General features: G+C 32.3%; 1 protein-coding gene across 1 annotated transcript in view; it reads left to right on the plus strand.

The window, feature by feature from the left end:
* LOC139889304 (uncharacterized) overlaps nt 1-3,318 on the plus strand; it is a 47,229-nt gene extending 43,911 nt beyond the window's left edge. The window contains exon 2 of the mRNA XM_071872267.1: nt 2,806-3,318. Within this exon, the coding sequence (XP_071728368.1) occupies nt 2,806-3,318 (513 nt within the window). The remainder of the gene's footprint in view (nt 1-2,805) is intronic.
* The last annotated feature ends 10,054 nt before the right edge of the window (nt 3,319-13,372 follow it).

Here is a 13,372-nt window from a genome sequence, read left to right on the forward strand (position 1 = left end):
AATCATAGCGATGGTAAACATTAATAATCTTGTAATAATAATAATTTCGATAATGATATCAATACTAATCCTAAATGATAATAATAATAATACTAATAATAATACTATTACTTAATAATAATATCAATCAATAATAACAATAATAAAAATAACAATAACAATCTATAATAATAATAATAATAATAATAATAATAATAATAATAATAATAATAATAATAATAATAATAATAATAATAATAATAATAATAATAATAATAATAATAATAATAATAATAATTATAATAATTATAGAAAATGGAAACTACCTCAAAAATCGAATTACAAAAAATAATGCCATCCGCCGGGCTCGAACCCGAGACCTCTAGCTCACCCAAATCAACATCCAACCATTACACTGACTTGTTTCATCTGATTATACCCACACCTGATATTATTTAAACCGTTTTACCCCGTTCTCCTTCTTCTTAATCTAACAGACCAGAGTACCATCTTTAATCATAACATTAAGTTACCAACTTGGTTTTGAATTTGAAATTTGGAAATAGAAACGATCGATTATGAGTGGTCTCGATTTACAGACCAGAAAGAAAAATTAAAACGAACAGCAGCAGTGGGAGTAACTCGCGATGAAGAACTCAAACACTGAATTTGAATTCCGTATACTTTTAGGCCATGATTACTAAATGAAATATATATTAATCCATTCATAGAATCTTCGTAAATCATCAATTGAATCTAAATCGTAACAGATTAGTCAAATTTATTCATAGAAATCTGTTTGACTTTTATTAACCGAAGCTTTGACTCAAAAATTCGTTCACGTTTTAACAAATTGGAATTTGAGATTTTTCGTACACATTACAGAGATGAATTGAAAGATCTCTATAATTTTAGTTTTTCTCAATTCGTTAAGAATAATTCCAGGAGCCAAATTGGTCAAAGATGAACACGTAGGTCAAATTTGATCAAATTCTCTGATGGATGTTGCTGTAAATATGAGATGATGATTTACGAAGTTTAGGAATCAAAGAATGAACGAATTACAGTAATTACTTAGTATTGAGAAGCTTTAGAAATAGATTTTTTGATTTTTGGATCAATTAAACTACGAACAGGGAGTTTGGGATTAAATAAATAAAAAAAATAACAGATAGCACAGATATAGGAGATAATGGATGGATTTCACGAATGCGTTCTCATCTATAGAATTCATATCGATAAGCATTCACATGTAAATAGAAAACAGAAGAAAACAATTGAACTGATTGATATAGATAATAGACTTTGTTCTTATATGTTTTATATGTAATAATATAATATATAAATACAATATATAAATATAATATATAAATATAGATATATTAATAATAATAATCCTATTAATAATAATAATAATATCAATAATTCTAAATACGTTAATAACAACAATAGGTAAAAATCATAAATTTGATAATTTCTAATAAATTTAATAATAATAAACAAAATAAAAATAATAACAATAATATTAATAATAACTTTATTAACTTTATTCTAATATAAGAATAAAAGTAATTAGAACAATGATAATAATAATATTATTAATGATAACCATATTAAATTGTATTATTTTTATTATAATAATGTTGATAACTATGATAATAATGAGGAAAATAATAATATCACTAATGATACTAATAATAATACTAATTACAATAATATTAGTAATAACAATATAACATTTTACACTTATATCCATTTTCATAATAATATAACATATAGATATTAATATTGAAAGTAATAATAATATTACTATAACAATTATAGTTTAACTTATAATTAAATTTATTATATTAGATATTAATATTACATGTTATAAATCTTATGATATATATAATAATATTAATAATAATAATAATTCTTAATGACAATACATAATATTAATAATTCTTAATTCAAATGATTTAATTTTTATCATTTCCAATCCCTACATTTATATTTATTTATATGTATATATATATATATATATATATATATATATATATATATATATATATATATATATATATATATATATATATATATATATATAGTTATTTGCAACAATTGTCCGTAAATCGTCGGGAATGGTCAAAAGGGGCAAATGCGTTCATGTAAACTGTTCCAAAGTTTTCAAGACTCGGTTTAATAGACTTTGCTTATTGTGTCAAAACCATATAAAGATTTAGTTTAAATTTGGTCAGAAATTTCCGGATCGTCACACCACGCGCCTCCAAAAAACAACCATCGGAGGTGGGTTTTTCCGGTCAATTTTCAAGTTTTTCCGGCCAAATCCCGGCGAGTGAACAATCACACCCTTCATACCTGGCTCAAGAACATTTTTTCGCTTAGGAAATTACCACCCTTTGTTTACACCGCAACACTTCTGCCAACCGTCGCCGCCGCCTATTACCGGAAATTAATCTTTCCGGCCGGTTACGATTATCTCTCTCTATCTTTTTTGTTAACTACTTTCTGATTTCCTGCTTAAGCGCTCTCTATATATATATATATATATATATATATATATATATATATATATATATATATATATATATATATATATATATATATATATATATATATATATAAAATACCCTTATATATTCATGTTTATTCATCTTTGTGTTATACCATTGTTATACTTTTCGTTTCTTTTTGAAATTACATTATTTATAACATACATTTATTTTTATTCATTTTTAGTTTTAGATATTATAAATAACAATATATACTAATTTAACATATTTTTATTTTTAGCTTGTATTTGCGTCATCTTTTGGTATGTAGGTTAATATAGACTCTACACATACTTATGGTCACTTGAGGTCATGTCCTCCTAGTTTAGGGGTGGGTAGGCCTAGAGGGGTTAGAGGAGGTAGTAGGGCAGCCACCCTTGGTAGGATTAGAGTGGGTAGTTGGAATATAGGAACTTTGACGGGCAAGAGGATAAAGCTCGTTGATACCTTTCTTAAGAGTAATGTGGATATAGTGTGTGTTCAAGAGACTAGATGGAAGGGTGAAGCGGCGGTAGATATTAAGGACTATAAGTTGTGGTACCCGGGTTCTAGGATAGCACGGAACGGGGTAGGTATCTTTTTAGGAAAGCTACATAAGGATACCGTTGTTGACGTGGGTAGGTTTAGCGATAGGATTATGTCGGTTAGTCTAATTATTAAGGAGGAGACTTTCATGGTCATTAGCGCATACGCACCTCATGCGGGTTTAGGTGATGCGGAAAAGAAGAGTTTTGAGGAGTTGTTAGATGAGGTTGTGAGGGGTACCCAGCTGACCATCGACTAATTATATGGGGTGATTTGAATGGACACATAGGAGCGGAGGCAGAAGGTTATGAGGGAGTCCATGGAGGCTTTGGGTTTGGTCCTAGAAATGAAGAAGGGCACTCAATTCTTGAGTTTGCCATTGCCCACGAGTTGTTGTAACAAACTCTTTCTTCAAGAAGAGGGATGCTCAGTTAGCCACTTTCATAGCGAGGGTCGTAGCACCCAGATTGAGTTTTTGCTTCTTCGTAAAGGGGAACTTAGGACACGTAGGGGCTGTAAGGTCATCCCAACATTGATTGTTGGTCATGGACCTAGTCACTCGGGAAAGAGTTAGCAGGAGGGTCAGGGCTGTACAACCTAGAATCCTTTGGAAGAACCTATATGGAGCGAATGTAGAGATTTTTAGAGCGATAGTTGCTGATAGATTGAGTGTTGAAGGGGATAACGTAGCCCATACTGACGCAGACCATATATGGAACCGCATGGCGTCCACTATTAGAGATGTGGCCAAAGAGGCCTTAGGGGTGGCAATAAGGACATCGAGAGACCATAAGAGTAGAAGAGAATCGTGGTAGCTTAGTGACGATGTCCAAACAAAAGTCACGTTAAAGCAGATGAGGTTTAGGGAGTTCATTACTTTTGGAGAAGGGACACCTGTGGAGAGAACTAGGGTAGAAGAAATTTTAAAGAAGCTAAAAGAGAAGCAAAGAAGGTCGTAGCAATTGTAAAAGACAAAGCATGTGAAGATTTATGTAGGAAGCTAGACTCTAAAGAGGAAGCTAAAGACATATATAAGATAGCCAAAGCTAGGGAGCGAAGAAGCAGATATTTAGATAACATCAGGTATATCAAGGATGAAGCGGGTCAAAGCATTGTAACCTTTTTCCGCAGCAAAGCGGATACTTTTCGCGCTCGTTAATATTCAAATGATAAATGATTTTGCTGAATTAAATTTGAGTCCCTATTAATCATTAGATCTTTCATATATACAAACATTAATCCATAAAATTTTAAGTAGCAACAAACTCGAAAACCTCGAAACGCTTACAATACTGAAGTATCAATATCAATCTACATATTCAATTTTTTGTTTTTGTCTCAACTATAGGATTGATATCAATCCTTCGTCATTAAACAAAATTCTTATGCACTTCTTTTCACCTGGAGATTTTTTCTCAATACTAACAGTCAGCACATTGAAAGATAGGTAATGTATAACTAAAACAAGCTTGAAAAGTAATTCGATGATTGCCTCAATGGCAACACCGAAGAACCATCCACATATTTTTATTGTTAGCCTTTGGCAAATCGTGTCGAAGAGTTTCAGATTGGTGGTGAAAATCAGGTTTATTAACCGTTTTGACGTCTTTTTTTGAAAGGCAGCCAATTGAATTCTTGTTGCATTATATAACATAGCACAAGAACTAAGCGCACTCATCATATAAAATGAAATTTCCAGTAACCATAATAAATTTTCAATTTGACCTTCTTGTGATGATTCATTTGAGGAAAGATCGATCAAACTTATTAACGTCAGCCTTGTTTGTTTATCTTCGCTTAACGAGTTAACAAATTAGCGAATAGGTTCGTAATTATTTCAACAAACCCATATGTAGTTAACGAAAACACAGATATTCTGCTCAAACTTAACTCCACTCCTTTATCTATCATGGTGGAAAATGACGAGTATCAAGGTGTATGAAAGTAGTCAACCAATATAACGAAGATTAGGCCTTGAATGTAGTATCGTGTTAATACATACCCAAGAATGGCAGGAACGTACGCCGGTATGAAATCAAAGAATCTTGACAACAAACAGGAAATATAATCGTCGTTGAGATGTATGTTGTATGTGAGTGGTGAAGCAATCAGTTATAAACTGTGTTTCAAGTTTGAAACAAAATGAAAGGGAACATAACAAGATCGATATGAGAAAGCGGTGGCGTGTGGAGAAGACGATGGCGGTGGTTTCAGTGATGATGCGGAAAACGGTGGCTTGAGTGGTGTGGTTCATGGTGGTGGTGAACGAATCTTGATTTTCATTTTCTTTTTTAGTTAGATTAGAATCATCATGTCATATCATAAAGTTATATAAAAGAGATTCTAAAAAAGATGAGTTGACGTCATTAAGTGAAAAATGAAAACCTGTAATCTTCAAATTTTTTTCAATTAAAAAAACCCACTTCTCTTTAAAACACATTACCTACATTGCTTTTTATTTTATTAAATTATTATTATTATTATATTAATAAAAAATAATAAGTAAATCAGTTTTAATTACTTTTAACCGACTAAGTCAAATATATTACGGTGGTTACCTAAAAAATCGCCATTAAACCGTTTCACAAAAAGTGTTTCACTCTCCTACCATAGGAGTTTTTCTGTGTCCTCTTAAATTCTTTACAATTTTTTTATTAAATCAAGTCTTCAATCAAGTATATAAAAGTTGTTGTATGGTGATTAAGTAAACATAACAGTAGAAAGATGGATTATATTAATTAGCATAACCTCACATGTTTATCTTCTTGCATTAAGCAGAATCACACATGAAGAAAGTGCAAACATAATTTCGAACAACCAAAATAGGTTTTCGACTTCCCCCTCTTCCTCTTCAGATACTTCAACAGTAGGAAGATGGATTATACTAATTAGCATAAACCTAACATGTTTATCTTCAATAAGTTAAGGAAATAACCAACAATCGAGTAGTTACCTTAACTAAAAAAAATTTTAGTTATGAAATTGTGATACAAGTACAAATGATTGTTATAAAAACTTAGAAATAATGTTATTTTGCTGCCCTTATTTCCCTCTAAGAATATTCTTAAAACTAAAAATAAACTCATATATATTGTTGCAAGATCACGCAAAAGAAACACTTTAGTCAATTCTTGATAATGAGTATTTACTTTCAGAATTTATCGTGAAAAATCAACAATTTTTTCAAGTTTCGAAATACACTTGTGAAACAATTGAGTATAGACAACCCCAACCGGGGATTGTAAAAATGGAGTCTGATGTTATTAGCATTGAGATAGGGTGTACCGAGTGTTTTCAAGTAGAATGGAAGGTTATTTTCTAGTTGAAATCATCAACGAGGGCTTGCTAGTGGGTGATGTGGAGTTGTGAAGTCGAGTGAAACAAATTTTGATTGAAGACTCGTAATCCATGGACGAGACCAATAACATTATGGGTTTTAAGTTTATAGAAAAGCAAAAGAAAATATAGATGAGGGAAATGAAGAAACTGTTGTGTGTGAAGAACAAGAAGGCGGTGGTTTGGTAGAGTATTTGGGTGGTGGGGATGATCTGAAGTAACAAAGAAGCATTTTAGAGGTTCATGATAGAATCAATGATGATGAATCTTAATTTTCCTGACCGATTATAAAATTACTTTTGCATTTTGTTTTGATTCTGCATTATTTGTGGTGTTCTATGTATGTTATTTTATATCTAGAAATTTGGGTGCCTTTAAAAAAAAATATTTTGAAATTTAGGGCACTCAAAACTTATTATAAATGGGTAAATGCAAAATTAGTTATGAAACTCCATAAAAGCATAAATAATTGTTGTAGGAAATTTGAAAGAATGTCATTTTGTTGCCCTTATTTGCATCTAACAATACTCTTAAAACTTAACCATTCACGCGTTCATCTCTCACAGTTGCATAATTGGTCGCCAACTGTTGTTCAAGAGAAAACTCGGCCCAATCCGAGGGCATGGACGGTAAAATTCCTCTCCCCCACTGCCCCTACAACTCGATGTGCGGAGTCACCCTTGGGTGGAATTCAAGGGTAAAGGGGCACCTTATGTCCAATGTTGCACTCCACGGGAGTCGAACTTCTTACCTCTCACTAGGAGTGGCAAGCCACTACCACATGAGCAACAACACAAGGTTCTATGTAGTGAAAATTTGATTGATTAACCTATCAATGTGGATCATATAAACGTCAATGCCTCCAAACATCATGAGAATAAGGTGATCATATAATAACAAGTGAAATTCTAGAGCATAGGAAATGCAAGGTTTTCTAGAATTGTATAAGATGGGTCCATGGCATAGCCTCGTTGACAAAAAATAAATTTACATATTCTTTTTATTTTCAAAAAAATATACAAAGGGCAAATTTCATTAAAAGATAACGTTTTTACTTCAATTTCCTATTTTAAGCAACCTAAAAATAACAATACTAAAAAAAATACCAAAACTAATAAAAAAAATGCTTGAAACGAAGAAGGAAACAAAAACTAAAATCGCGAGAACTGAAAGAAAAATTGAGTCTACACTCTAAACTATAATGGACATGCAAGAACTTGAAATTCAACATGACCGAAATTAAGAGAAGAGCTGACTATAATTTGTGACTTCGATGGGAATGGACACCCATAATTGATAATTTAGAAAGCACCACAAAATCATTAGATGATATAATATAATAGGTTAGTTGGTCAAATCTAATTGCGAGATTAGGTTCGTTCAGATTTAGTAAGGTGTTTAAGGTTTCATAATATCTTATGGAGTTTCATTATTTAACATGCATTTTTCACACACTAGAGTTCCTACTTTTAATTTTTTCTATGTTTGTTTGTGGAGTCTAGCTTTGTTGCTGTTTTGTTGAGAGTTTTTAGTCGTTGATGTGTTGTTCTCTAGCATCTATGTTCTGGTTATGGCAAGCTTTTTGTTTCCTCTAGTTTGCTTTTTCTTAGGTTGGTAAGGTTTTGTTAGAACGTTTGGTAGGTCATGTCACTTATTATAGTTGGTGGGTTTTGGTCCTTTTTTGTATCGTTCTAGGTGTTTTTAATTCTTGAATGAAAGTTTCTCTTATTTTATTTGTATAGCTCGATTTTTCGCAAAAAATAAATAAATTAAGAAATAATATATTATTTAAAATGTCACTAAGATCGTAATGAGATACAATTAATCCAACATCCTCATTGAGCCTTCCCAAACTCCTACACTAATCAACAAAACATGCTTCAACCCTGATAACAATCGACACATTTGTTTTTCCTTTGTTGAACGGTGGTTTAATTAATTGTTGAATGGTGGCTCACATTTATTTATTATATTAAATAAATTCAAGATATTTTATATTTGCATGGAATGCACATGGGTAACTATTTGGTAATAGTTGTAGCCTAACTTTTGACGAAAGTTGTGATGTGCATTACATAAAGTCAATGATAGAGGGCATCATGTGGTTGTCATTGCTTATTCCATTTCACATGTATCTTTCACACTATATATATATATATATATATATATATATATATATATATATATATATATATATATATATATATATATATATATAGGGGCACGATTCATGGATAAGCTTAAAAGAAGTACAAACCGGATAAGCAAAATAAAATTTTTTTTTTGGAATTTTTTTTTACATTCATAAATCTGCATTAAAATGCACCTCTAATCAATTTTTTTCATAAAAAAAAAGGTCAAAATCTTTCAAAAATCGATGATGAATGGTAAAATTAACCATTCATCGGGTTAATTTATCATTCATCTTGTTTACGATTAATGATAAAATTAATCATTGCTAAAAAAAACCAGATGAATGGTTAAATTAACCATTCATCTGTTTTTTTATCATTCATCATAAACAGATGAATGGTTAAATTAACCATTCATCTGCTTTTTTTTAGCATTGATTAATTTTATCATTCATCGCGAACAAAAATGAATGATAAATTAACCAGATGAATGGTTAATTTTACCATTCATCATCAATTTTTACCATTCATCATCGATGTTTACCATTCATCATCGATTTTCGAACGATTTTGTTCAAAAACTTTTTAAATTTTTTTCGTTTTCTTTTATTTGCATATTAAAGGATCGTTTTTTTAAAAAAAAAAAATTTGAAATTTTACTTATCCAGTTTGTGCCCCATTTAGTGCTTATCCATGGATTGGTCCACTATATATATATATATATATATATATATATATATATATATATATATATATATATATATATATATATATATATATATATTCGACCATGCAGAGATAAAGATGCATCCACACAAAAAAAATCACAAAGATAAAACACAGTTGATCCATAATATCAACGGAGAGTGTGTATTTGTGAGGTCAAGAATTTTATTCTTGTAAGGAGTGTAAAAGAGTATACGGGAAACTTAGATTTTATACTAAAATCTAAGGGGCTTGGGTTTGGGTTTAACTCATAGTGTACTTTTTTCTTGTACCGGGTTCTTTTATATTATAAGAATAAAGGAGACTCTTGCGGTGGATGTAGGCAGTGTTTGTCAAACCACGTTAAATCGTCGTGTTATCAGTTACTTTATTTGTTTTCTATTATTTCTCGCAAGTTTGTCTCAAACAAATTATATCCTCGCTTCCGCTGGTGTGGGTGCGCTAGGCAAATTGTCATAACAAGTGGTATCAGAGCGTATCCAGGTTTATCGGATATTTTTTTTGTTTGAAGATGGCGGGAAATAGCGGTATGCATTTTAAGATGGAGCCTTTTGATGGAACCGGAAATTTCACCTTGTGGCAAGCAAGGGTGAAGGATGTCCTGGTTCAGCAAGGCTTGGCAAAGCCGTTGAAAGGTAAAATGGAAGGAAAGCCAGAAAAGATGACGGATGACGATTGGAATGACATCGAGGAAAGATGTGTCAGTACCATTCGCCTTTCCATCAGTGATAAGATCATTAATAATGTCAGTGGCGAGACAACCGCGACGGGGTTGTGGGTGGCCCTCGAGAATTTATATCTCGGGAAGAATATGACCACAAAGCTAAACTTGAAGCATGATCTTTATCGTTTAAAGATGGAGGATGGCGGGAATATCATTGAACACATGAACGTGTTTAATGGTCTGGTGGATCAACTTGCAAAAGTTGAGGTTAATATTGAGGAAGAAGATAAGGCCCTTATTCTTCTTACCTCTCTTCCCAGTTCGTATGATACTTTGGTCACTACTATTCTTTACAGTAAGGCTACTGTAAAGATGGAGGAGGTAATACCGACACTTTTATCTCAGGATAAGAGACAAAGATCCGATGGCCGTTATGAGCATGAGTTTGCTATGGTTGGTTATGGAAAGGGAAGGTTTGCCGAAAAGAGATCTGGTAATAAAAGTAGGTTCAGATAAAGAGACGGTGTGAAGGGTGTCCAGTGCTTCAAATGTCAAGAGTGGGGTCATTACAAGAAGGATTGTCTACTCTGGAAGAATGGTGAAGATAAATCTGGGGGTTCATCAGTGTGATGCCCCGTACAAAACCATCGTGTACGAATCATCAACAACAGGATCATTACAAGGTCAAACACTATATGCGTTTTCAAAACAAGTTGCATTCATGATAAAAGGTGACGTCATAACCAACGTCAAATGTTTTACAATCAAAAGTATGCTTCAATGAAAAGAAGCAAATAGTAGTAGTACGTGACCCTTAGGTCGTTACAAATCATTGTTCAAAAGTATTAAAGTTATGAATGCAAGATAAACAGTTCATGCGGTGATAACTCTAGAGCAGCGGGTGTCTACAGCAAGACAAGTATACAGCGGAAGCAACCTTAAGCACCTGAGAAAAACATGCTTAAAAATGTCAACACAAAGGTTGGTGAGCTATAGTTTAAGTATAACAGTATGTAAGGTAGGCCACGAGATTTCAGTGCTACAAAGAGCGTTTCAAAACAGTATGATAAAGTATATGTTTAACCGTGGGCACTAGGTAACTAACTTAACATTTATACCCCCTGAAAGTACACTTGGCAAGTGCGTATGTATACGAAGTATTAAACACCCGTTAAATGCTAGCGCTACTAGCCCGAGTGGGGATGTCAAACCCTATGGATCCATATCTAAGATTCGCGTTCACTGGTTCAAAAACCAATGACTAAACGTTACCGAGCTAAAGGGAATGTTTATGCCGTTGTATAACCCACACATATATAAGTTTAAGTACTCGTGCCTAGTATGTAAAACGTAAAATGCGCATGTATTCTCAGTTCCCAAAATAGTTAAAGTAAAAAGGGAACGCTATAACTCACAGTGGTAAAGTAGTGGTAAAGTCGAGTCGGGAAAATAAGCAAGTACGTAGGTCCGGAAGTCCTCAACCTAAGTCAAATAGTACTAAGTCAGTAAATCGTCTCAATAGGTTTAAATGTATGTAAATAAGGTCTTAAAGGTCATCATCATTCATCATCAAACAAAAGGTGTAAAGTAAGTTTCGTTCATGAAAGAAGTTTAAAACAAAGGCTGACTTCGGTCAGTCACCACGGACTCTAAACCTACTGAAATAAGGTGAGACCAGTGGACATGGCTCCACATATGAGTACTCTAGTTGTGGTAAAAATTCCAGAAGCAAAATCGTCTTTGTTTGACCGTGGCAACGGTCTAAGTGCTAGTAGGTCAGAATTTTTCAGCACAACGTTAAAAGGACATAGTGACGATCGGAGGGCCATAAATCCTAAACCGTAACTCGGATTAAGACGAGTCCTAAATGAAAAGTTATCTACTCGAACAGAGCCAACTGAAAATAATCTTTACAGTAGCCCATGTCATACGGGTCAGACACAGAAACAGTAAAACAGTAGGTTCCGGGGTTTCTTGGTACTCGATGCTTATCACGGTTCCCATCCTCGATGCATATAGCTTCAAGTGTACAACTCGTTGATGTGTTTACATCATCTTTACCAAGTTTTGACCATCATAACCCAAGTATAAGTCTAAGACAAGTAGCACAACTCAATTAAGTGTTGTATGTAGTTTGATGAACCAAAGTTACATCAAAGTCTTAGATTTAACACATACATGAACTATAAAAGTAATATTGAACTACAAACTAGAAAGTAAACTAACTAATCAAGATCCTAAGATGTAGAACATAGTTCTTAGTTAGATCTTGAAGATCCAAGACCCAAAAGTCTAGATCTAAAGTTATTAAGTTAAATCTAACACAAGTGTATGAAGTTATAACTAAAGAGTTACACTTCCATGTTCTTGAACTTTCAAGTTAACTTTTGTTCAAGAAAAATGACATCAAGATTAACTAGTAATACTTGACCAAATCACAACTTTAAAGTACATAAAATGAAGAAATAATCTAAATAAACAAGTAACAAGTTCATGGGTTTCATACTTTTAAAGATTCAAGCCTAAGTCTTGATCTTTAGAAAGTAAACTTTAAGTTTACTTCATGAACTTCAAGTATGGTTTTAACTCATGAACTTTAATCTTTTAAAACTTTAAATGTAGAACATAAACTAGCAAGTTTAGTTCTTGTATGTTCTTGTTATGAACAAGATAAATGAAGAATCAAACTAACAAGTTTGATTCTTAATAATTAGTAAGTAACAACAAACAACTACAAGTAATGAAACAATAACAAGAAACAAGTAAAAGAATGATGATGATAAGTGTGTTATGGGTTCGGTTTTACAAAAGAAAAAGAAGGAGAAAAAACCTCGAAAGGAACTCACAAAGTAGAGAGCAAATGAGAGAAAAGTTGCAAGTAATTTGAAGTGTGTGTGAAAGTGAAAGAGTAAAATGAGAGAATACAAGTGTTAAGTAAAAAAAAAAATTTTGAACCCTCCCATGCTATAGGTGGCCGGCGGTTTGGGGTATCAAAAGGGGGGAGGGAGTTGTCTACTAGTTTCTTGCGTGGTAAAGGTTTAAAAGTTGGTTAATAGGTGCATTTGCATGGGAAGTATATGTAACTAGATTCTTACAAGTATTAAACTAACTAGTTCATCTTAAATGTAATACTTGCATGTGTGTTGGGCTAAATAATCCATCTAGTTAAGTAGAGTGGGCTAACAAGTCCATTAAAGATGTAGGGTGGGCTCTTAAGTCCATTAACTATTAATAAAAGCCCAAGTTCCATTAATTAACAAATTAATCCAACAAGAGTCCAAGTAATTAACCAATAACCTTAGTTAATTAAAATGATTAATAAAACTTAATCATGAATGTAAATAATACTTGAAAATATTATTCGTGTAAGTTTCGCGTGTCACAAAGACGTTTCGGGCATTCAAAAGTTAAGTATGATCAATCATGGTAACAAGTAAATGTATAACAATACATTT

The sequence above is a fragment of the Rutidosis leptorrhynchoides genome, chromosome 1 (assembly GCF_046630445.1).
Source record: "Rutidosis leptorrhynchoides isolate AG116_Rl617_1_P2 chromosome 1, CSIRO_AGI_Rlap_v1, whole genome shotgun sequence".
In the NCBI taxonomy this organism is placed as follows: domain Eukaryota; kingdom Viridiplantae; phylum Streptophyta; class Magnoliopsida; order Asterales; family Asteraceae; genus Rutidosis; species Rutidosis leptorrhynchoides.